This window comes from Carassius carassius, chromosome 1 (genome assembly GCF_963082965.1).
Source record: "Carassius carassius chromosome 1, fCarCar2.1, whole genome shotgun sequence".
NCBI classification, from domain to species: domain Eukaryota; kingdom Metazoa; phylum Chordata; class Actinopteri; order Cypriniformes; family Cyprinidae; genus Carassius; species Carassius carassius.
In genome coordinates, this window is record NC_081755.1 from 30545850 (window position 1) to 30570481 (window position 24632).

The 24632-nt window shown below is 36.2% G+C and overlaps 2 protein-coding genes across 2 annotated transcripts; both read left to right on the plus strand.

The window, feature by feature from the left end:
- Positions 1-280: 280 nt before the first annotated feature.
- Positions 281-10788, plus strand: LOC132144863 (growth factor receptor-bound protein 2-like). Its single transcript, XM_059555423.1, has 9 exons — positions 281-540; positions 4937-5011; positions 5293-5412; positions 6224-6315; positions 6727-6846; positions 7690-7873; positions 8208-8312; positions 8827-8925; positions 10302-10788. The coding sequence occupies exons 3-9, from the start codon at positions 5335-5337 to the stop codon at positions 10476-10478; spliced, it is 855 nt and encodes a 284-aa protein (XP_059411406.1). The 5' UTR covers positions 281-540; positions 4937-5011; positions 5293-5334; the 3' UTR covers positions 10479-10788.
- Positions 10789-10799: 11 nt separating this feature from the next.
- LOC132144853 (protein FAM83F-like) lies at positions 10800-22307 on the plus strand. Its single transcript, XM_059555417.1, has 5 exons — positions 10800-12225; positions 17281-17448; positions 20117-20238; positions 20349-21193; positions 21782-22307. The coding sequence occupies exons 1-5, from the start codon at positions 11764-11766 to the stop codon at positions 21829-21831; spliced, it is 1647 nt and encodes a 548-aa protein (XP_059411400.1). The 5' UTR covers positions 10800-11763; the 3' UTR covers positions 21832-22307.
- Positions 22308-24632: the final 2325 nt, after the last annotated feature.

Here is a 24632-nt window from a genome sequence, read left to right on the forward strand (position 1 = left end):
TCTCTCTTAGTGCAGACATTACTCAAACAGACACATGCATGTAGATTGAGTTACCAGAAGAAAAGAAGAAAAAAAAATGACAATGGGACTTGCATATTAGGCTACCCATATATGTTTTAAAATGTTCTCAAAATAATAGCTATAGGAGTATTCTATTTAAATTCAATTATATGGTGTACAAATGTTTTCAAAGCGTTTTGGAAACCATACAATTTACATTGCAAGATGATCATATATTAAAACATCGAAAAGATATGGTTAAGGCGGTAATACAAGACGAATTCCAACGGGTTTTAAATATCAACACCATTGAAAGTCACTGAACATTTGGCACGGTGATAGCCGCTAGATACAGTGCTATCACACAGAAAGGGGCGGAGACTAGGTTCCGCTCGTTCTTGTGAGTGCTTAGTGTGCCATGCAGGGCATGCAGGTAGCGGACTAGTGGTTGAGCAGCCTACTGGGTAATTTGAGACGGTGACTTCTGCTGCAGGTGCTTTGCCTTTCTTCGTTGCCGGACAGTGAAACAGCGAGACAACGGTAACGTAATTTGGATTGCTTCTAGTTTTATTTCAAAGTTGCAACAATCAAAATAGATGTGAGAAGTTTGACAGTTGCCTCCCACTGCGAGAGAGCTGACAGGCTGATGCTCGAGTGAAATTTCCCTTCTGGTCTGAAGCTTAGTGCATTTATGTTTCTCGTGATACTAAACTGTTGATTTAAAGACGTGTGAAAAACACTGTTGATTTAGAGACGTGTTTAAATGCGTTACATTAGTTTCGTAGACAACTGTGCGCACGTAGCCTGCTGTATGCAATTAACATTAAATATTAATGTTGGTCAGGATAGTGAATGAAGAGCAAAAAATGTCAAACACTTTTTTTTTTTAAATAGCTCAAATATAGCTAAGATGTCAAATAGAAAGTTTACACGTGTTTGGTCGTTACGTGATCCTCATACTTTCAAGAAGTCTGTTGTTTTATAGTTTTTCTATTATTCTAGCAGTACTAGCCTATTAGCTACTGTTAACTACTGTTAACTAGCTACTGGAAAACAGTAATATTAAAAAATTTAAGAAGTGGGTGTACACAGCCTACATACACACACACACACACACACACACACACACACAGATATAGTCAAAACCAAAATATATTCAGACACCTTCAACATTTCTCACATTATATCACAGTTTATTAGCTATAGTTTACAGTGTCCAAACAAATTCATCTTGATAATGTCAGATAACTGTGATCGAAAGGTATGCAATGGATTACAGTCAACCAAAAAAATATTCAGCTGTTAAATTTAACTACACGATTAGATAATACAGATTTAGGTCAACCAATTACCAAGCAACGCTTCATTTTGTAAAAAGGTCGCATTATTAAAGCAATTAAAGCATTAGCAATTAAAGAAAAAAAAACACTGAATATTTTGAATATTTGAATATTTTCTGATGCAAAATTTTACTGTCAATTTTTGGGTATAATATGTCACAGTTCACTTTATTTTGCTATCCTCACGTAAATTAACTAGTGTCCTGCACCCACTAGTAAATAGATACAAAATTATAATCTGGTGTCTGAATAATTTTTGGTCTGACTGTATACACACACACCGGAAAGAAAGAACTCATAGAATGTATAGCCTACAACAGAAGCCCTTTTCCAATGCAGTTTCTATTTTCCATATTTCTACCAATATAAATGTATCATAATATCAACTCTTAAATTGCATTCAAAATCGTGCACATTGTTTCATTTTGTTTTACTTGTACATACTCTGTATCCGGTTGTAAATCAGCACAGTCCTTCCCAAAGCATATATTACTAAGGTATGAAAACACTGGGCCTCGGCATAAAAGCACATAACACAAAGAGAGCATGCATCGAGGGAGTGAGACTAAAGCTCAGTGTTTATTCATAAAACAACTTCCCCTGTCACAGCAGTCAAATCAGCTTTCAGTCTTTAAATGGCTTTTTTGTTTTTCTGTCTTTCTTCCTTGTAATGCCTTTATTGATCTAGTCATGTTTACATGAACACTGAGGCCTGTGTTTCAAGTTTAAGGGAAAACAGGAGATCAGTTCCCAAGAGGTAAAGGCAAAATGTAGTTTTTATTTGCCTTTAGGCTAATTAATTTATTCATGTGGTTTTAGTTTTGTTATCTTGATAATTGCAGATTATTACACATACTGTTTGCACAATATGATATGGAGTGCAGATCTGTGAAGGCTGTATAAACTGTGAAAGGTTCAACAGTACTGACAGTGTTAAGTCATTTTGACTATTATTTTGTTAATTTCAGAATTTCTTAGTATCTGGTTCATACCTCTTTTGCTTTAATGATAGCCGCATGAATTAAACCCGATGATCATGATTTGAGAACAATCCAAAGAGAATCCTGAGCTTCGATAGAAGGTTAAACTTCTGACCGTGTACAAGAGTCTTGAATACGTCATACTCATTTTACATCATAATGTTTTTGTTTTCATAAGTTTAAATTAGATTTTGAATGTCTTATTTCAACGTGGACTTTTAGACACTGTCTATAAAAAAAAAGTTTTTAATTTTAATTTTAATTATAAAAAAAAAACTTTTCAATAACTTTAGTAAATTAAAGTATCTTTATGCAAAGAAACGATGCAAATTTGGTCTAATGTATTCCGTGTCTCTTTGGCTCCTTCATTATATTCTATCTCTTTCTCTTTCATAGTCAAATTAAGGCGGTTTAATTCACAACGCCAAAACAGAACGGCTCTCCTCTTCACAAACTTCAGTAATTGTGCATTATTGAAAAGAGAGCAGACCATGTTTCTGTAACACTTATAGTCAGGGAATAAATTGTGTTTTTATTCATCAGATGTGGTTTAATTTGCAATTAATTTCATGTGAAGTTGTTGCTTTTTGAACATGCATCATAGGGTCCTCTGTCCCCGCCTGCGGTACGGCAGGAGCTCAGTTTAGGCAAAGATAACTGAGCACTGTGGAACTGACAGAGTACATTAACATGACTGACAGATCAGCTCTCACATCTAATCGCTGCTCATCTGAGAAATGGTTTTTCACAAGGCCAGAGGGGAGAGGGAGGGATCAAATGACTTCAAATCCATGTCTCTGAGTGTGGCTCAGTGTAATCTAGAGGTGACAAATTGAAATAGATGGCATCGCAAGCTATGTCGGAGCAGGACACTGCAAACCAGTACATGGATGGGCTAACACAGCATGTACAATGTAAGGTCAAAAACATTACATGAGATTTAACTGATTTTTCATAAAAGTTTTGTTTCGCTTTTATTTTTAATGTTTCTTTATGGAGCTTGACATGCTGAATAAAAAAAAAAGTGCTATTACTCATGCAGAAAAATTACTTGGTGCATGCATAATACTTGAGCTCACAACAGTTGAACATAAACAGTTACCAAAAAAAATAAGAGTCGTACAAAACTTCAGAAGTATTACAAAACATTACAGAAACCTGTATTTGCTGGGCCATCCTTGCAAAAGCAAAATACCTTAAAAAAAAACATGCTAAATAGTACAAATTAGTCGTATTTTTTTCTTCCACCAAGAGGCATGATTAGATGCACGTGCACTTCTTTGAAAGAATGGACAGTGTTTTAAAGCGTACATCAGCTCGTTTACTGTTGGTACATGCAGTCGCGGGGCTAAAACACCTTTATGAACTATGAGACTATATCACAAGCATTAATGCAGCACACTTTGAAATCATTTTAAGCTATAATATGCTTGAGAAGCATAAAGAGAATAAAGTTCTCAATAAAGTTCTCAATGCCTGTATTTACAGGTAAGAAAGAGGGAGATGCCGCACAATGCCAGCTGGCGATCATTATCATTATCAGTTCTGTAAGAAAATAACCTACATATTAGGAGGAATCTAATTGTCCATGGTCTTTTGAATGAAAACATTTAGAGAAAAAAAATATCTTTATGAAAGAGATAAGCGTGTACGCCTGGGTAGTTGATCTCATGTGTGAAATGGGTGTTTCTTAAAAGCGCAGAAGTGAAAATAGACTGTTTAATTTGAAGTGTGGAGCGGAAAAATATATACTGTAGATAAATAAAATGCAATGAACTACTACACTTAGAGAAAAAGGTACAAAACTGTCACCAGGTAAAAAAAAAAAAAAAAAAAGTAATATTTTATTTTTGATTACAAGTCTTTAGAAGGCAAAAAAAAATGTGATTTGTCCTCTTGAAATTTTGGATTTAATATCCCCTGCTGTTCACAGGTCCATGTAGGAATAATGTGTATTGTAGTAATGTGTTTTAAGTCAGATCATAGGATTTTTAAAGATGTTGAGACCTTCTTAATGTGATCCATAGGAAGAGTTAAGGTGTATATAGTTGTCAACAGTATGTCCTACAGTCTTGCTTGTGGTTGGTGTCTTTGACCTAGATAGGAAAGCTGAACTGAACAAACTTCTACTAAGGGTTAAAAGTTGATAAAGGGGTAAAGGTTTGTGTTTGCTTCTGCAAAATTCCTCTTCTAGAGAGCCAAAGCCACATTTCTTGTTTACCCACGTGTTTTCTCTTCTACGGTCTCCATCTCAAATGGAAAATGGGCAAGGACATGCATCATACTGTAGTAATTAAATATAATTGAATCTGCACTTCCTCCTCTGCTGTTTGTGCAGCTCTCCTTCCTCCTGATCCTGCTGCAAATGATCCTGATTACCAGCATCCCTTCCTTTCCTCTTCTCTCTGAAAAGCCCAATTCAGAAAAGAACAGAGAGGACCTTTAAACTTCTCAACCAATCCGGTTCAAACGGTCATAACTTAAAAACATTGTTTTAGTATGGTTTGACATTAGAAGACCTGCACTATAAAATAGGGCACATTCATGTAGGCTTCATCTGTGGTCTTGCATTCATTTTAGTTTGTTAATTTTCACCTGTCTCTGTCTTTTCTTTAGATGGAGCTGTGATGGCCTCTTGAAACTAGTTAAACAAGGGTCTCATCATCCTCAGATCACAGGCATTGTACTATAGTAAGTTGTGTCCTCTTTGTTCACAATTATAACTTGAAACATGAAAAGTACTGAGTGGCCTTTTTACTTCACTTTAATAAAGTCGCACTCTTGCATTGCAAACAATTGCCACTAGCCAGCTAACCATAGCTGCATGCTTCTAGCTAGAACATCTGCAGGAGTTTGACCTCTCTGGTCTTTCACAAGCCCGTTGTTAACACATTTACTTTACATTGTCTTCATTGTAGCACCCTGGTTTCTCCAACCTTTAATCTTTCTCTGTCTCCTCCCATTTGTGGCAGCTTGTAGAGCCTCCACTCCGTTCAGCCTCTCAGTATTTCACCATGGAGGCCAGAGGAAAGTATGACTTCAATAGCAAAGAAGAAGATGAGCTCAGCTTCAGGAAAGGAGACATTCTGAAAGTGAGCGATGGAGTAGTTTATGCACAAACACTTACTTTGATTGCAGAGTTGTGAAGCCCTCAATCTAAAGCCTTTCAAAGACCACTCAGAGCACGATTTGCATTGACCACTACATGAAAGAGTTACATATGCTAGCAAAAAAAGGAAAAAAACCTAACAGTGTACAGTGGAAACAGTTAAAACAAGTGTTTATAAGACAAGCACAGCTTTATTTCTTGGAAACATTGCAAAAAGAATATAATACTTGCTGACCTAGATAGTTGGACCTATCAAGTCAAGCAGGATGAAAGCTGCGCTATATATACTATGGATAGTTATATAAAAAAAAAAATACAAAAATAACACTATCATTATGAATAAAACCTATCATTAATTAAAATAAACAATTATTTAATAATACTTAATAATAGTAATTGTATGAAAATCATGCTTGCATGAAATAAAATATTGGAACTGTAAGATAAGAAGTCCTAAGTCCAAATTAAAAAGTCAGAATTACAACATAAAAGTCCTTATTATGACAGAAGTCATTTTTAATGTGATAATTATCACTTTTATCTCATCTCATAATTTCAGCTTTTAAGTCATAACTGACTTTTCATCTAATAATTTTGACTTATGTCATAATTTTAACTTTTTATGCCATTACTTTCTCCCCCCATAATTTAGACCTTTTGTTAATTGTTTTTAAGTCCTAATTGTATTTTTTATGTTACAATTCTGACTTTTCAATCTCATAATTATGATTAACCATTTTTGAGGGCTTAAGCAATGGGCTTATATTCATTTGAACAAATACTGCTCTAAACAGATCCTGGGATCTCAGGACGAGTGGTTCAAGGCAGAGCTACATGGTCATGAGGGCTTCATACCTAAAAACTATGTTGACATGCAAACGCCGAGGTAAGCTTACGCTTGGGATATTAATGTTTGCTTTTTACCACATGCAAAAAAACATATGAACACTCTTAAAAATAAAGGTTCTTTATTGGCATCAATCATTCTATGAAAATACCTGGAATTACCATGGAACCTTTCAAATGCAGAAAAGGTTCTTTATAGTCGAAAAAGGTTCTTTAGATTTGTAAAATGTTTTTTAATATGGTTCTTTTAGGAACTCTTTACTGAAAGGTTCTTTTGGGAACCAAAAATTCTTCTATGGCATCACTGTAAATACACCCTTTTGGAACCATTATTTTTAAGAGTGAAGTAGTTAATATGGTGAGCTATTGTAAAATAGATAAAGAGAGAGTGAGAGAGAGAGTAAAAGACCTAAATTAAAACAAGTTTATTTGGATTCCAAATTTTCTATAGCTGGTTCAAAGAGAACGCCGGCCGTGGCTCGGCTGAGGAGATGCTCATGTCCCGAGAGGTGGGTGCTTTCCTGATCCGGGGCAGCCAGAGTTCCCCTGGAGACTTCTCCATCTCAGTCAGGTAACAGAAATGAGGAAAGAATAGAATTAGTCGATTAGGATTTTGATTTTGCCTGTGTGTTTGCTTAAAGGCATAGTTCGCCCAGAATAGAACCATCATGTCCTTCTGAACCTGTATGACTTTCTTAGTTTTGTGCAAAATTTTTCGTCAATATAATGGAAGTCAGGGGTAACCAAATGTATTCGGTTACCAATATTCCTCAAAATATCTTCTTTTGTGTTCTGCAGAAGAAAAAAAAAGATAAAAAAAAGGTCATAGTCCTGTCGGCCTAGTGTTAGTCATTCAGCTAGTGCATGAAGGTCACCCTTAAAATGTTGTGCATCTGTAATCCCACAAATTGTTCTGTCAGTCTTTTTTAAGCCACGAGGATGAAAGATCCTCATAGACTAGAGCCTCACACCTGAGCCATCTCATCCGCACACACACACACACACACACTGAATCTGGCCTATGGAAACACTCCATCAATAATGCATCAATAACACCCATCTTATTACAGCGGTCAGACAGTCCATTTGTTTCAGTCATCCTCTCATAAATCACCGTACAGTAGGTCCAAACTGAATGCACAGAGAGAGAGAGAGAGAGAGAGAGAGAGAGAGGGTTCCCTCTAGTGCAGAAAGTGGGTTGTGCAGCTTTTGTTAATTGCGGTTTATTAAAAATAGCTGGACATTAATACATTCTGAGGGCTGGTAATCAAACTCGAATAAGTTAGAAGCTTCTACTAAACGACCGCATAGCTTCTTATAAGTAAGAAGTCTGTCATAGGACACTAAGTAAGTGTGAACAGTTAGGTTTCATTTTTCTCACATTCATTTATTTCTATCTCTTATGTCTGCTCAGACACGACTATGATGTACAGCATTTTAAAGTTATGAAGGATAAATCATGCCAGTACTACCTGTGGACGGATAAGTTTTCATCTCTTAACAAGCTGGTGGAGTTCTACAAGACCACCTCCATATCCAAGCAGAAGGAGATCTTCCTTAGGGATGGAAGTGGGAATGAGCCACGAGCACCTCCAACTGTAAATAATCTCTAGATTTCAATCCATAAATACAGTTTCTAGGTTACTGTTTATAATGAATCTCCATGAAGGCACACTGAATCATTAAACTTTCTTTTTAATGTTTTTGAACTCATTTATCTGCTGATTTCTCTTGTTTTTCGAGGGACAGTTGATGTAAGAAAATCAAAAAATAAGACACTGTGATGGAGATTTTAATTTCAAATTTAAGATTTTAGCAATACACTATGAGTCGATTCTGTCAGACATGGCTTTTGAATGTGGATGAAGCTGAGAGTATGAGAACAGGAGATAAACAATATTAATAAGGTCAATAAATCGTCCTCATTATTAGTTAAGGAGTCCACCAGAGGTTCGGCCTTCCCCGGCTGGTGGTTATGGCGGTCCCCCAACCTCATCACAACACCGCAACCCAACAGATCAAACTCACAACCAGAAGGTACGAGCATGCCAGCAGTCAAAAACCCTTCTATGAACACATTTAAAACTGAAAAACCTTGTTGAATTATTGAAAAGCCTTCATTCATATTGAAGTACATTAACCACTGTTGCAATCAACCAACCAACTTGGAAAAACTGATTATTAAAACACATGAAAACTAATTATTTTACATATAAAATATGTATTGCATATATATATATATATATATATATATATATATATATATATATATATGAAGAGCTCAAATGCAAAAGCCTCTAAGTGCTGTCTGAAGTGCCATCTTTTGTCATTTTTATCTCCTATATTTATGTTAATTTATTTCACTTTAATGGCATAGAAAAGGACCTATACATTACCATTAAAGTATAATTACTGAACCTGAACATAGGAGCCCGATAAAAATGCTAATTTTAGAAGAAAAGTTCAGATGACACTTCTGAACTCTTCATATGTAATTGTTTAACAAGAAAAAAAGAACTTGTTGATAAATCAAGCTGTGCTCTTTTATTAGGGTAAGAGAGGAAGTCTTGAGGAGAAGGCTAACACTCTGGGACACCAAGGGAGGAACAGCCCAGTCCCTCGGCGACCCTCTGAAAGTTTGCCTGTTCCGGTACGACACAGAAATTCTCACGGGCTGTAAAGAGTTTCATCACACTAGGCTTTATTTAAGTCTGAGCTTTTTTTTAAAGAAAAAGGTGATGTGTGTACTGTGTTATATTTTGCGATTTAAAAATACTTTACGATCCAATTTTATTGTGTGTTCAAGTCACGTTGGAAAAGTTGATCGCACATGAGCACCATCGCAAAGTCATAATTACGAATGAGAAACTCTGAGTTGAGTATTACTATCTCAAAGTTGCATCTACAAAATATGATTGTATATTAAAAAAAATGTATATAAATACAAATACAATAGAATATTTAACAATTCAGTTTAGAGCAACTTCATAGATTTAATAAAAACAGAAAAAAGCAAAAACACACTGATGCACAATCTTCATTCATTATTTTGTAGTTGTACAGTTTTTAAAAGAAATCTTGCTCTGACCAAAGTGATTTGAATGCACCTGACATCATAATTGTGACTTGCCAACTCATAAATGTGACCCTGGAGCACAAAACCAGTCTTAAGTCGCATATTTGTAGTAATAGCCAAAAACACACTGTAGGGGTCAAAATTATTCTTATTTTTTTATGCCAAAAATCATTATGATATTAAGTAAAGGTCATGTTCCATGAAGATATTTTTTAACAAATTTCCTACTGTAAATATATCAAAACTTAATTTTTGATTAGTAACATGCATTGCTAAGAACTTCATTTGGACAACTTCAAGGGCGATTTTTTTTTTTTTTGCAACCTCGGATTCCAGAGTTTCATATAGTTGTATTTCGAGCAAAAACCTATCATAACAAACCATACATCAATGGAAAGTTTATTTATTCAGCTTTCAGATGATGTATAAATCTCAGTTTCAAGAAATTGACCCTTATGACTGGTTTTGTGGACCAGGGTCACAAAAAGGACTTGAATGAACCAACCAATGGCATGAATTTGGGGGCAGGACTATCTGTTTGTCCAGCCAATAGAATGTAAGAGGTGTTCGAGAAACTTGTTTGCAATTTCTTTTGCAATTCTCTTTCATAATGCACAGAAATTACACACTGCACCTTTAAATGGCTATACACGGTTATTTATTTACCAATATTTGTTAGTAGTTTATCCAGATACATTAGGAAAATGCAGATTTTACTTTCATATCGTCAGTATTACAAAATAATTTAGGAACCAGACAATTAGGAGCATTAAGGAACAAAGTTCAGAAGGATATTAGTATCTTTTATTATACTGATGATTCATTGTGTGTGTGTGTGTGTGTGTGTGTGTGTGTGTGTGTGTGTGTGTGTGTGTGTGTGTGTGTGTGTGTGTGTGTGTGTGTGTGTGTGTGTGTGTGTGTGTGTGTGTGTGTGTGTGTGTGTGTTTTAGAAGTCAACCATACAGGTGAGAGCAATATACGACTTCACAGCAGAGGAAGATGACGAGTTGGGCTTCAGTGCTGGTGAAATCATTGAAATACTGGACCGTTCTGATGCGTCGTGGTGGAGAGGTCGATTGCGCGGCAGGACTGGTCTGTTCCCTGCCAATTACACAGAACCGATCTGATGTCTTCTGATTGCTAAGAGGTGTGGAATCAAAGAGTCAAATCCATCAGTCGCTTGCCAAATGCCTGTCAATAATGTATGGACTGGTCAATTATTTTCAAATTACTTTTATAAAACTGGTTGCAGAACTGACGAGGAGAAGTGAGAAAAAGACTCATGGAGCTCTTTGTTGCTTCTCTTTTACATATACATAATCTTTTTTATACATATGTTTTTATGGTACGAAGAAAGAACTATACCATTTCTCTAATGTGTCAATTTCTCTTAATGACTAGACATTTCCCTTATATGAATCACTGAATTATACAGTACACAGGCTCATGTTTGTATTTTGAGATCTTTAGTAGGACACACTAACACATGATACAGTGTTACATTAAGCAAAGTTTCTATGTTACTGTACCAAATTTTGTATAAAGAAGAGACTTTTTTACAAATGTGATTTGTCAAAATAGCCACAGGCAGAAGAGGTATGATTATTGTTTTGTTATACAAGATGGAAAATACGGATGGTAAATATGGCAATAACCGCAAACTTGAATAAATCTTTCTGCTTTCAATTATAAGTCAAGTGATATTTTCATAGAGATCGTTCAGCCTAATTCTGTCATCATTTAATCACTGTCGTGTTGTTTCAAAACTGTAGGACTTTATTTCTATGTTCCGTGTTCCATGGAGGTTATAAAGTTACAGGAAAACGATAACAGAATATCACGAAAATTAACCATTGATTTATTGTAGTAAAAGTGTAGAAACCATGGTTTCCTGGCGCATTAATTAACATTTGTGTAACCACAGTTTTACTACAAATACCATGGTTAAACTAGCTATAGTGTAGCAAAACGTACTGGATTACTAACGTAACCTCGGTTCCCTGAGAAGACCAGATTTTCGTTAAGGGTAAATACATACAAAAAAAAACGTTTTATTTATTTTATTTTATTAATATTATTAGGCATATTATTATTATTTTTTTTTTTTTTTGCCTTTTCTTGGTGGTAGTTGTATTCTTGTATTTACATGTTTGGTAAATAAACAAAAAGTTGGCGTCAGTCAAGGAAACTACCGTGACGCTTTCATCCGTGTTTACTTGAAGTTAAACAAGTGTCGTCATGTCAGTTCACAAGAACCTTCAAACAGAGTGCTGAAGCCCCGCCTACCACGCTACCGAAACTCCGCCCACCCATTAACTTTATTCTAGCTCCGAGACACCTCAGCCAACCACTCAAACAGGTAAAGGTGTGCTGAGCGTTCTGCCTTGAGCCACACACGGGAGCACAGCTGCCATGGCTGAGTCTCAGCTAGTATGCATGGACGATGAACATGTCAACGTGAAAATACCGGAGTCCAAACCGGCGTTTTATTACAGCGAGGAGCAGCGGGCTGCGCTCGAGCAGCTCTTGAAGAACGGGGATGGCGCGTTCAAGATGCGTCTCAAAGAGGATAATGTTAAAGACTTTCTCTCCGCGAGGGAAATCAAATGGATTCGGGACACCTTCCAGGAATATGACAGCGACTCGGACACCTGCTGCTCACGGTCGCCCCATGATACGAGTGAAGACTCAGGTGTGCACTCAACCTACTGGCCGACCATGTCTGACATGGAGATCCCTCCGCTAGACATCGGTTGGCCCAGCAACGGCCATTACAAAGGGGTAACTCGGGTGTCGGTTTACACCCACCCACCCAAATCCAACAGTCCGCATATTAAAGAGGTGGTCCGCAGACTCATTCAAGAATCCACAAAGGTAAGCAGCCATGGCCGTCTACCTTTTATTTTTTTTTATTAATAAAAAAAGTTTTTTAAACTATTTTTTTATTAATAGTGGAAAAAAGTGTTACAATATTTATGACTAACGAATAGTAATAACTAGTGACAAATGAAAATGCATACCTAACTATTCATTAGTCATTAGTAGGCTACTTAGTGACCTATATCTGTTCAATTAGTCATCAGTACCTTCCTTTGCATTATATAGGCTTACTAATAATAGCATCCATAGGGTAACACTTTGGACTACTGTTTCTTACTTACTACATGACTAATAAGGAATTATTGAAGAACTAACAGGTAATTTTCATCAACACTTAACTCACTACTGTTAACTAACTCAGTACTGTTAACTAGGAAAGTCGTGGCCTAATGGTTAGAGAGTTGGACTCCCAATCGAGAGGTTGTGAGTTTGAGTCCCCGGCCGGCAGGAATTGTGGGTGGGGGGAGTGCATGTACAGTTCTCTCTCCACCTTCAATACCATGACTTAGGTGCCCTGGAGCAAGGCATCGAACCCCCAACTGCTCCACCCAACTGCTCCCCGGGTGCCGCAGCATAAATGGCTGCCCACTGCTCCGGGTGTGTGCTCACAGTGTGTGTGTGTGTGTGTGTGTGTGTTCACTGCTCTGTGTGTGTGCATTTCGGATGGGTTAAATGCAGAGCACAAATTCTGAGTATGGGTCACCATACTTGGCTGAATGTCACTTCACTTCACTACTAAGGAAGATGTGTTAACTAATCAGTATGTAATATAATTTTATGATTGTGTTAAGTAACAGTTAGCTAATCAATAACTAATGTATTCTGTCATACATCCTGAAGAACTGCTATTAATTATCTACTAGTTAGGGTTCAAGAAAAATAACTATGAAGTAACTACTAATGAACAGTTTTACACAATTTCATTGAATTATGACCCTTTCATATAAAAGTTATTAGCAGTTGTAGTAGAAAATGCAATATTAATAAATGCAATACATTTTACCGAGGTTTTGCCTGTGTAGTGAATTGTTTTGTGAGTGTGTTTTGTAAGAAATCAGCTGCCAGTAGGAACCAGTGCCTTGCGATAATTACCTTAGTTTTTATATTTTATATACAGTACTGTATGTTTGCCTCCTCAGCATATACCACATTACCATTAATTCAATTTCTTTTTGTAAGGCAAAGCCGAAAATACAGGTAACCAATTAGTAATTAATAAATAATTATCAAATAATTATGCAGGACTTATTTTGAAACTGAAACATAAGGCCTATTCTAAAGTGAAAATATTGGGAACCCATTAGTAATTAAAGAATTATTAGATAATTCCTCAAGAATTACTTAGAATCTGAAACAGTATTCTAAAGTGAAAACATAGGGAACCCATTAATAATTAATAAATAATTATCAAATAATTCTGCAGGACTTATTTCAAACCTGAAACATTAGGCATATTCTTAAGTGAAATTATAGTGCACCCTTTAGTAATTAATAAAGAATTATCAGATAATTCATATTTTATTAAATTTTAACATGCATACTGCCTGTTACAAGTAAGGGTGTGTATGCTAGTGTTGAGATTAAAGCGCTCGAGGAGGGTCTTGATAAAATAAGGAGTTTACTGAACAGCATTACATCACAATAACTTACAAATATTCACAGACGAAGAAGAACTAAACAGACAGGGTATTTAAGCACACAGAAGGTAATGGAACTGGAGACAGGTGGGGATAAATCAATTAATAAAACTAGAACAGGAAGAAGACCAATTAAGGGAACAGAAAGTTCATAAACGTAACACTGCCCACATTTAAACTAATTTAACAAACATTTTATAATCAAAACATATAACTTAGTGACATTAAACATTTAGAAACAAATAAAATGCATATTTCATTTCCATTATAGGCTAATAAGTGGACTTAGTTGCTACTGTAGTAGTACTTTGTACTTGTCCTTTTACTCAAGTAATTTTGAAAATGAACAGGCCTATTTATAATTTTACTGGAGTAATATTTTATCGGGGTATCTGTACTTTTACTCAAGTACTTGATTTGTGGGCCACAGCCTGATTATTATAGTGATTATTTGCGTATAACTGTTCATTAGTAGTTACTTCATAGTTATATTTCTTGGACCCTAACTGATAATTAATAATAGTTCTTCAGTAGGTATGACTGAATTCATTAGTTATTGATTAGCTAACTGTTATCATAAAATCATAAAATTATATTACATACTAATTAGTTACATCTTCCTTAGTAGTTAACAGTAGTGAGTTAAGTGTTAATGAATAATCACCTGTAAGTTCTTCAAGAATTCCTTATTAGTTATGTAGTAAGTAAGAAACAGTATTCCAAAGTGTTACCCAAGTTTTACTAGTAACTGTTCTTGAGGTATTATTAATACTTAGTTACTTGTCCATTTCCAGGAGATTTTCAATATCTAGTTTTCCTAGCAATTGGATACTAATGCATTGTTTCTACTAAAATGTAACTAGAAACTACCAAAAGGGTGTTTTTGCCCCAATGCCATAAAAGAACCATTTCTGGACCCAAACAGAGCCTTTCAGTGAAGAACAGTTCCTAGAAGAACCAGGTTTTTTTTTTTTTTTTTTTACTATAACAAACCTTTTCTGCACTTGAACCATTGATTCCAATAAATAACCTTGTTTTTTAAAGTATAGTGGTAACTGAAATATATGAAATGTTACTGTTTGTATAATACTGAGCATATAAGATCATCTTTTAAAATAATTAGCCTTACATTCAACTCTGACCTAACTGTTTTAAACGCTGCCATAAAGTTGTGGGAATATGGAAGAAGGAATGATTTAATGAAGTTAAAGTACAAATATTAAGAATACACTTCATCAGATTTCCTTTTCTGAAGAAGACATTTCTTCAGAAACTGCCGAGGACTAGTCCCTGTGGCTATATGGGTATTTTGGAGTAGTGCTGTTTGTTTGTGAAATAGCTCTGAACTTCTTATTGGGAAATCACCCTGACTAAACATTGATCTTTAGTCATACTAAAATGATATGAAACAGAAACATTCATTTGAACTTGAAACTTAGAAATGAAAAGACTGAATAAATACATAAAAACTACCAAATGATAATTAACTTTATCTAATCTAATGATGGAATTTTTTATAAGCATGATGCATTAAGAACTATTAAAAAGAAAAGATATTCTCATAAAGACCAATTTCCCCTTAACACAGGAAACAGAGGTATCTAGCCATTGGTTAAATCTGGTAGAGTGTATAGAAATATGGCTAACCTTCTGTACAGTGTGAAGTGTGTCATTACTGAATGAGTCTCAGTAAAAAGATTGAAGTAATAATCCGTCAGGGTTTTGTCTGCGAGTCAGTCACACTGCCGGAGCCTTCAAATCATACCACTTTATTACCGGGTTTACACACACACACACACACTGTTACTTCCTTAACAGTGGTAAGTTATAATGACAGACTTTAGTTACAAAGCGTTTCAGCTGCCTTCACTCAATGAATGTACTGTACTCTATAACCCTCAATAAATTCGAAAGCTGTCAAAACATTCATGAAAACTCCAGAACTAATACATTTCATTGTAACTTCTAAGTTAGTTCTGTTTCCTCTCACAAATGCCTTGTAAATCTGTCTTACATCCCGAACACAATGAGATAATAATACTCAACTCAACAGATCATTACAATCTTTGGGCCACCTCTGTTTATAACAGCACAACGAATACAGTGTAATATATAGCTGGTTCATTTTATTGTAAACACACAAACATTTTGCTGCTTCGTTCTGGTTGTCACACTGTTGTCACATCTCTTTGCACCTTAAGTACACCGGTAAGACTTATTTGTTGGTGGTTTGCGGTGAAACTAATTCAAATGCACTTGACAAACTGAGATAATTATGTTCTGGCAGGTGCTGCCCTTGTTTAGTTTAGTTTTGTAGTTACACTGAAGTCGATTTATTTCTATACAGCAACTCAAACTGTTTTTTTTTCTTCTTCTTCTTAATAAACCATGCTAAATTGTGATTTTACTATTCATTTTCAAAAACACCATTGGTAATATTCTTGCTATGAAGTATTAGATGACCAGACATTATATGCACATCTTCACATTCTGAGCACCCTGAGTTGGATGATATTTAGATGTGCCTTAAAAAGTTCAAAGCCGATCGCTGACTAGAGTTTCGCTTTAGTTTCAGGAAATCAGGTGTCAGTGTTAACATTAGACTATGTCCACAGGACGTTGTATTTAGATATTATCCAGGGCGATCCTGACGCTGGTGTTTTTGATGTCATGTGTTCATCTGAAGCAGTTGGCGCTTCCTCTTGAGGAATTGATAGAAACATGCATGTCTGAAAATGTTAAAATAGCATTTCACTGTACTGTAACATGTAAAAGATGTTATCAGTTCCTTGTCAGAAGAATAGTTTACAATCAAAAAAACATTTCCTTTTCAATTATTTTCAGCTTTAGCAAACGAACAGAATCTGTGTTATCAAAAGTGATTCACTCCTGTTCAGCTGTTATCTGTTTTCTCTTTAATGCAAATAGTTTCCTTCTTATTTACATAGCTTTGACATGAGAGTCAGTAAGGATGTAGAAGGAATTAAGACCTAACCTTAAACAAGCTTTGAACTGACCCAATAAATGTATGACCAATTTAAACTTGTTTTCCACGTCATTCACGAGTTTTATGCTAACCTAATTAGCATTTCATTTGTTAAAATGCTGTGGTGTGTGGTTTATAAACTTCATATATAACACATATGCATCCTTTAACCCAGAATGACTGCTTTTTTTTCATAAATAGCTTGTGACTCATGTCGAGATTGGACCTTTTCACTGATAATGTGTCTGCTGGAGTGTATCTGCTCTGTGATTTCACGTGTCACTCAAACTTAGACAAAGTACACTGTCATAGTGTAAGAAAAGAGAAATGCCCAATGTGGCTCACACTCACCTCAAAGCAGATGTAATGATAAGCTAAGTGAATTAGCTAAGCTTTAACCACAGTTTGGTTTCACTTGGTTTTCAGTTGGTTGCGGTGGTCATGGACCTGTTGACGGACCTGCTGATCCTGCAGGATCTGTTAGACGCTGCCAGTAAGAGGGGGGTGGCTGTGTACTTGCTGCTGGAGGAGCACGGCTTGCCGCACTTCCTGGACATGAGCAGCAGGCTGCAGATTTCTGTGCAGCACCTGAGGGTGAGTGATAACAATTGGTTGATGCAAAAGAAAATGTGTTTTGCATGCAACAAAAATGAATTATTTTGTGGCATTATTTTTGATAGTTAAGCACATTTCCCTCAAATTACTATCAAAATAATGAAAAAAAAACGATTCCCATTATCATAATACAAATAAATCTCATTACCATAATAAAATTAATATTTATTTAAAAATATATATATATTTATGCATCATAGTAGTATTTGTGGAGCAGGTTATAATTTATGACTTTAATTTAAAATAATACTTAAATGTCTGATTCTTAGCAAAAAGAATGTTCAGTGAAAATAATGGGAAAAGTAAGGGATGCATTGTTACAATGAGAATTGGAGATCAGATTTTGCCTTTAAATAATGTCACATTGCAAAATATTTTGGTAACAGACTTCATTTTTAATGTGATTAAATGAAATTGAAATTAATGATAATATATGTCAAGCTCCTATTTTACACTAAATTACAAAACAATCTAATTAAAAAAAAAAATGTTTCTTATAAAATTACAAGGAAACTGTGGTTAACTTGAGTTTTGAGTACATGTAGATTTAATACAGACAATTTGTAAACGTTTAACTTCTTCCAGGTTGGTTTTTTCCAGGTTTTTGGAAGCAAAAGTCAGTGTCTATCAAGTTTTATTCCTTAACTCCAAAATGTTGCCCTTTTATTCTTAACTCTCTGTGTGTGATCACACAGATGACACACAATGCTAGTTAAAGCGAAGACACGTGTTATCAAAACATCATAATGTGTTAACCATAGTCAGACGTGCCTTTTCAGGCTTTGCTGGAAAAGAAGTCAAAAAGAACACGTGACTTACCATAGCACTCACAAACACACATGTTAACAGACTGTCAGCTGACCTTTAAGGGATCTGTGTGAACTTGTAACTCTGGCTGATTCTGGAGCTGTTGCCACAGGGTTCAACTGACTTCCTGGTCTGCTGTGCACACACATAACCACGCTGTAGAATCAAACCCAGTGCTTTCCACAAGACTGCCCCAAATGCTGCCGATCTCCTGGAGATACACTGTCAATGAGCCTTATCTATGTGGATTGTTTAATATAGGACACTAGGGCTTTTCATCTGTCACTTTACACTGAGCAATAGAGTCGGATAATTCAGCATTGTTATTTCCTTGAAAGAGGATCTGCAGATTTCAACAGAACTAAGAAAAAAGGCAACTTGATCTTGTTTAAGAGAGTTGTGCAGCACTCTCATCTCTCACGCTTCTGCTTTTTCCTCATCCATGCCAGCCTTGCACTCAAAGTCCTTTTGTCACTACAGTACTCCTTTCTTTTGAGTCCTCAGTGTGCAAATGAATTCGCCACACCCCTGTGTGCAAGGATTTTCTCATTAACGTCTCACCACCGACTTCACCTTGGATATTTGCCCATGTCAGGTGTGTTGCTCTGACACCTCGTGCCTTTTGTAAAATCCAGATTTGCCACTTTATACTGTTCATGTCACGGACAATAACTATAAAGATTACAGTAGCGGATATATCATCCACACTAACAGACGATAACAATACATTTATTATAAAGATGGCGGTTTTGTTTTCTGCTGCTTTTAACGTGCAAGCTCTTTAAAGTCAATGAATTTTGACTGCCAACTAAAAAAAAAAAAAAAAAAAAACATTCTTAAAGTTATACCAATTTAATCGTTCTGCTGTGTTGTTATCGTTACAGCTGTCTTATGGACACTATTTTCATAGAAATAGAACAGTTATTAAAACCTTTAGTGAAAGATTTTTTTGTGGTACAAGCCAGATCCTGGTTAAAAGATACAGGAGACTAGCCCACTGCTCCGGGTGTGTGTTCACTGCTGTGTGTGTGTGTGTGTGTGTGTGTGCACTTGGATGGGTTAAATCCAGAGCACCAATTCCGAGTATGGGTTACCATATGTGGCAAATGTCACAACTTTCACTTTTCAAATGACTGGGTTGTTTGACATCCTGGTTTACATGCATAATTGAAATGATACCGCAGGAAGCAAGCCCTTGAGCTAATGTTGGCAATTTTTTTCCATTCAAAAAATCTTGTCCGGAGTCAGTTGTGTCTGTATAAAAGAGATCTTTCTTTATTCTCCAGAGCAGACCTGTGGAAATTTTGTTCATAACTTAAATGCATTGCTAAATAATATGTTCTTGTCTCTCACATGCCCCAATGTCATCTCTTGCTTGTTTCCTCATTCTGTAATTATTTTACTAGATGGACCCAAACATTTCAGTTCCTGTAAAACTGTCACAAAGCATCATTGATAAAAAAGCTACTGCAACTAGGCAAGCCTGTACCTTTTTTTCCTACGTAATAGATTGCTTGCACCTCTGAGTGCGCAGACTAAATGTTATCTTGTATTCAGGTGCCTGATGTTATTGAACGAGATTGTTTGAGACCGTTCACTAGCAGTTTATCTATTTTTGGTGTTTTCAGTTGTTTACTTTTTATTAGTATAGGACAGTGTAGAAGTGACGGGAAGCGAGAAAGTGGGTGGAATCAAGCCAGGATTCGAGCTCAGGACGCCCATAACGCAATGCTAAGCAAAATCTTTGATGAGAAGCTCAGGCATTTCATAGTGACTAAAACAGTATTTTACATGTTGTGCTGTAGATTTACAAGAGTTTTCTCTCTTTCTGCTCTTTCAGAACCTGCGTGTGAGAACTGTGAGAGGCTCTGGCATGCCTCTGTCCTTTGGTCGTCTGCCTGGATCGCTGTGCTCCAAGTACATGTTGGTAGATGGAGAGAAAGTGATGTTTGGATCATACAGGTTCGTATGCATGCAGACCAAACAGTGCATCTTGTAGTTTCGCCCACCATTGTGGTACGTTTGTTCTATCTTTAATCAATACATTTACTGTACACTTCCCATTTCTATAGTTTTACGTGGAGTGCCTCTAGGATGAACCGCAACACAATCACTGTGATGTCAGGACAAGTTGTCGACTTCTACGACAATGACTTCAGAGAGCTGTATGCTGTGTCTGATAAGGTGGACCTGTATCGTGAGTTTCACATTAGTAAGCCGGCCCTGTCAGTTCCTGTGCTGAAAACGCCAGCGGAACCCAACAAACTCACAGTTCCTGTATCCATGTCACGCTTCCAGATCTCTGTAGGGGACTCCAAACAGAAAGTGCCTGCACATAAATACCATAATCCTAAGTACTCTTTAGTCGTTGGCAACAGTCTCGGTGTGACTGGCTCCCTGCAGGATCTTTCTAAGCTGAGAGACTATGTTGACCATGCCCCTGTTAATAACATGGAAAAATTAATGTACACCAATGGGGACGGTGTACGTCCACAGTCCCCTACATCCCCAGATGGGACAGAGGATGGTAAGAAGCCTTCACTGTTTGGTTCTAAAAAGCAGCGCTCTTCCTTCCGGAATTTTTTGAAAGGCAGAGCAAACAACCAGAGTCCAGACCCTCTCTCTAAAACAACCCATCAAAGCACGGATGTGAAACAGATCAGTCAGAAAGACACTAAGATTACCAGCAACTCCAAGGAAGCTTCTTGGTTGGCCGGTCATATTAATGAGCAAGAAGACGTATCCAAACACGTGACTCCCAATCCTCGCAAGATCTCAGAGACTGACAGCACTGGTGAAGTCGAAGACACATTTGAGACGATAGAGAATCCACCACAGGTGAAGTTTAAACTCAAGAAGAACAAAATGGGCCCAAGGAGTGTTTCTCTTCAGACCATTGCCACAGACACTGAGGATGGTACGTATGCTGATTATTTATCTCTTCAATTTTTCGAGTGGTGCAGTGTTCTTATGCACAGTTTGAGGGAAAATTTTAATTGTAATTTTCAGATACAAATTTCTGATGCAATTTAAAATGTGATATAAAAAAACTCTAGGCTTGCTTGTTTGTAGGGCTACACAATTTGGCCCAGATTTTGTTATTATATATCAGCATTGCTATTTTATTTTACATTACTGTATATAAACTATATAATTATAAACTATAAAATTACAATAATAATATTTAAAGCTGTCTTAATTTCTTTATTTTCCAATGTCTTTTACTTTGATGGAAAAACAACAGGGAGCCCTTAAAGTTTCCTTTTTAAGCGCTTCTCATTACAGCAAGTTTGAGAAGATGAAACACTTATTAAAGTGCTCAAGTGGAGTGGCATTGAGACGTATAAGAACACAGCGCTGTGCTTCACTCCGTACCATTGCATCTATTTAAATTGCAGCCCTTGCAATTTGATAATAGCACATATCAGAGTTTTATTTAGATTAATCATGCAGTCCTATTTAGATATTTTTAAAGACTTGTTTGCCATCTTTTGTTTCTTTTCAGGCCCGAGAGGACGGAGGCGTAACCAGAAGAAGGCCTGTATTCAGTCCTGAGGCATCTCTGCAAAAAGGAATCAACAAGACCGAGTGCTTTTATATTAGGATTTTGGATACAAGACACATTTCTAAGAGAATGTTAACAATATATGCTGTAAAAAAGGGCATTTGTCTTTATTATATTCAGCTTTGACAAGATGTGGATAGTGATTCTCCCTACAATAATATTGATTCAGCTGTCAGCTGAAAAACGAAGTATTGGTTCTGTGTTTTTAAAGGGAAGTGAGGTTGTTTGAACAACCTCCAAAATGCTGCTGACACTGCGAGGAACTGGCGTCAGAAGAAAAAAAATGACTGAACTTTAGTGTGCCTTCTGTGATCATGTGACCTCCTGCCGGTTACAAAGGTGGACTGCAGAGAGCTTGAAGATGTAGCATGTTTCACATATTTCCTGTTCAGCAGATCTTTACCCTGCACATTGACCCAGGCCTAATCAGTTGCACTTATCCAATCCTCAAGCCTGTGTGGCTCCCTCGGAGTCATAAAGGAAGGATGGAAAAGCTCCATATCAAATCTTACAGATGACGGATAAAAACATGCCTGATCAGTTACCATTGAAGGTGCGGTCACATTTTCCATTGCTCAGCAAGATTTCCCAGGCGAAATCCACACATTTCAATATGAATCTGTAATGTTGAGAGTTTTGCTTGAGGGGGAAAAGGTTCCAGATACAGATTTAATTTGGTCCCATGAAATCGCTGCACTGGTCTTCGGGCTGCTTGGTTTGAAAGTGACTTTTAAATAATTTTTTTCAAAAAAAGAAGAAGAAAAAAAAAAGCACTCAAGCAATGTAAAATGAATGGCTTTATGTATACGTTGAATGATTTTTACACTTGTATTACTTTATAAATATAAATGTCTGTACTGTGTCTTTAAGAATTTACACAGAACACATTCTTGATTTAAAGGTGCTTAACAAAACAGCAGAATGTATAAGACCATCTTGAGTGGGTTTTATAATAAAAAGCAGACATCTGTTGTGCATGTTTACATAAAAACAATCAATTACAATGTAGCACATTGAAAAACACAGACAAACGTCTGTGTGAACCAATGGCCCTCGGGAATAATAGATGTTATGCAACTGATTTTTAGATCAAGAGTGCCAATAAATAAAGGGCTGTGGCCTTAAATACATTGTTACTTCTTATTTCTTTTCATTGAACTCCAGAAGATGCGATCTGCACTGTATAAAACTGCCTTGAAGAAAAGACTATAAGCCTAATTTGTCAAATGTTAGTTTAATCAGATTTAATTGTGAAGTGGCTAACGGTTGCTTTTACACAATTTATCAGCGGTCAAGTGTCATTATGGGGCTTGCTACGCTTAGAAAATGACAACTATAGAAAAAATGTTATCCTACCGAATTCTTTGAATGCAGCAATTTATTGGAAAAGAAAATATATAGAAAAACGAAGTGCTTGATAATGTACTGAACATTTGTGGTATATTTCTGATTGTATTTGTCTTCCAAACTCAAAAGATTTGGGTTTAAGTCCTTTGAAAAATGATGAACTGTTAGTTTAGAGTTGATTAAAAATGTCTGGTAAATTAGGCCACCTTTTGACAGTCATCTCAGTGTTGCCCAAGTTCAAAAGACCACTGAAAAAATGACCTCTCAGATGATTCCTGGATGGACTGAATGGTCAGTGAGTTTATGGATAATTCAATATTGTAGCTATATATGACAACTTAAAACGAAGCTGTGCTTAAGATGACTTCCACAGTACCTGACCATGCTGATATCATCAGAGATACGTCAACAGATCTGTTAGGCTAACATGGGTGTGACACTGCCTTAATTCCCTTGTTTGCTAAGAGTAATATTACTAAGGCATGTGCAGTAAACCAGTGGCCTACATGACCTTGAGCCAGACTCCACACTGACCACCAAATAGTGCACAACTTCTGAGTAAAGTAATGCACTTATAAACAGTATGTATTTTTAGTCTTCTTAGGGAAATAACAGAAATGGTTGAAGAGATGGCGAACGAATTGGCAGAGATAAAGGAAATGATGCACAGGAAGAGGGGAGTGTGCTTTTGAAGACCACAAGTGCATTATACTGTAGGTGTAGCAAATGTGGAAGCAAATGTGCAACCTTTTCAATAGACTAGAATGTCATTTCAAATGTTTCTCATGCTCCAGGCTCGAAAAGCTCATTTATATATAGCTTCATTACTTCAGGTATACTTTCTGCCATCGAAATGATTTGGGTGGGGTCCCAAATATCCTAATTTTATTTAATGTTATTAATATTATAGTCCATTTTCATAACCTCTCCAGTGTATGTACGCTTAAAAATATGTACAGTAGGCTACATACACTGAAGGGATGAAGCTTGACCAATGGTGCTCTCTGCTGGACAAATGTGTGCATTACTTGGTGAAAACGAGGCTTGTTTTGTAAAGACCTTTAATTAGAGAATCCCAGTGCACAGTCATTATATTTTAATAACATGGTCTTATGTTTTCAAAAGTTTTAGGAATGATCTTGAAAGGACAAACGCTTATAATCAAATAATGGTACATTCATTAAATAAGTCATTTATTATGTACAGAATATGGACAATTTCAACCTGATAAGCGTTAATGCTAACTGGCATCACAATATTTACAAGACAGACATATCAATTTGATTTTCACAAATCCTATAATTATAAAATGATAAGTGTGTGTTAGTCACATGGAAAGATACAAATAAAAAAATGGCCAAATTGTACGTCAAAACACAAATACCTTATTAAATTCTTTGAAATGTAGCTTCATTTAAGTGTTTTTCATTGAAAATATAACTTG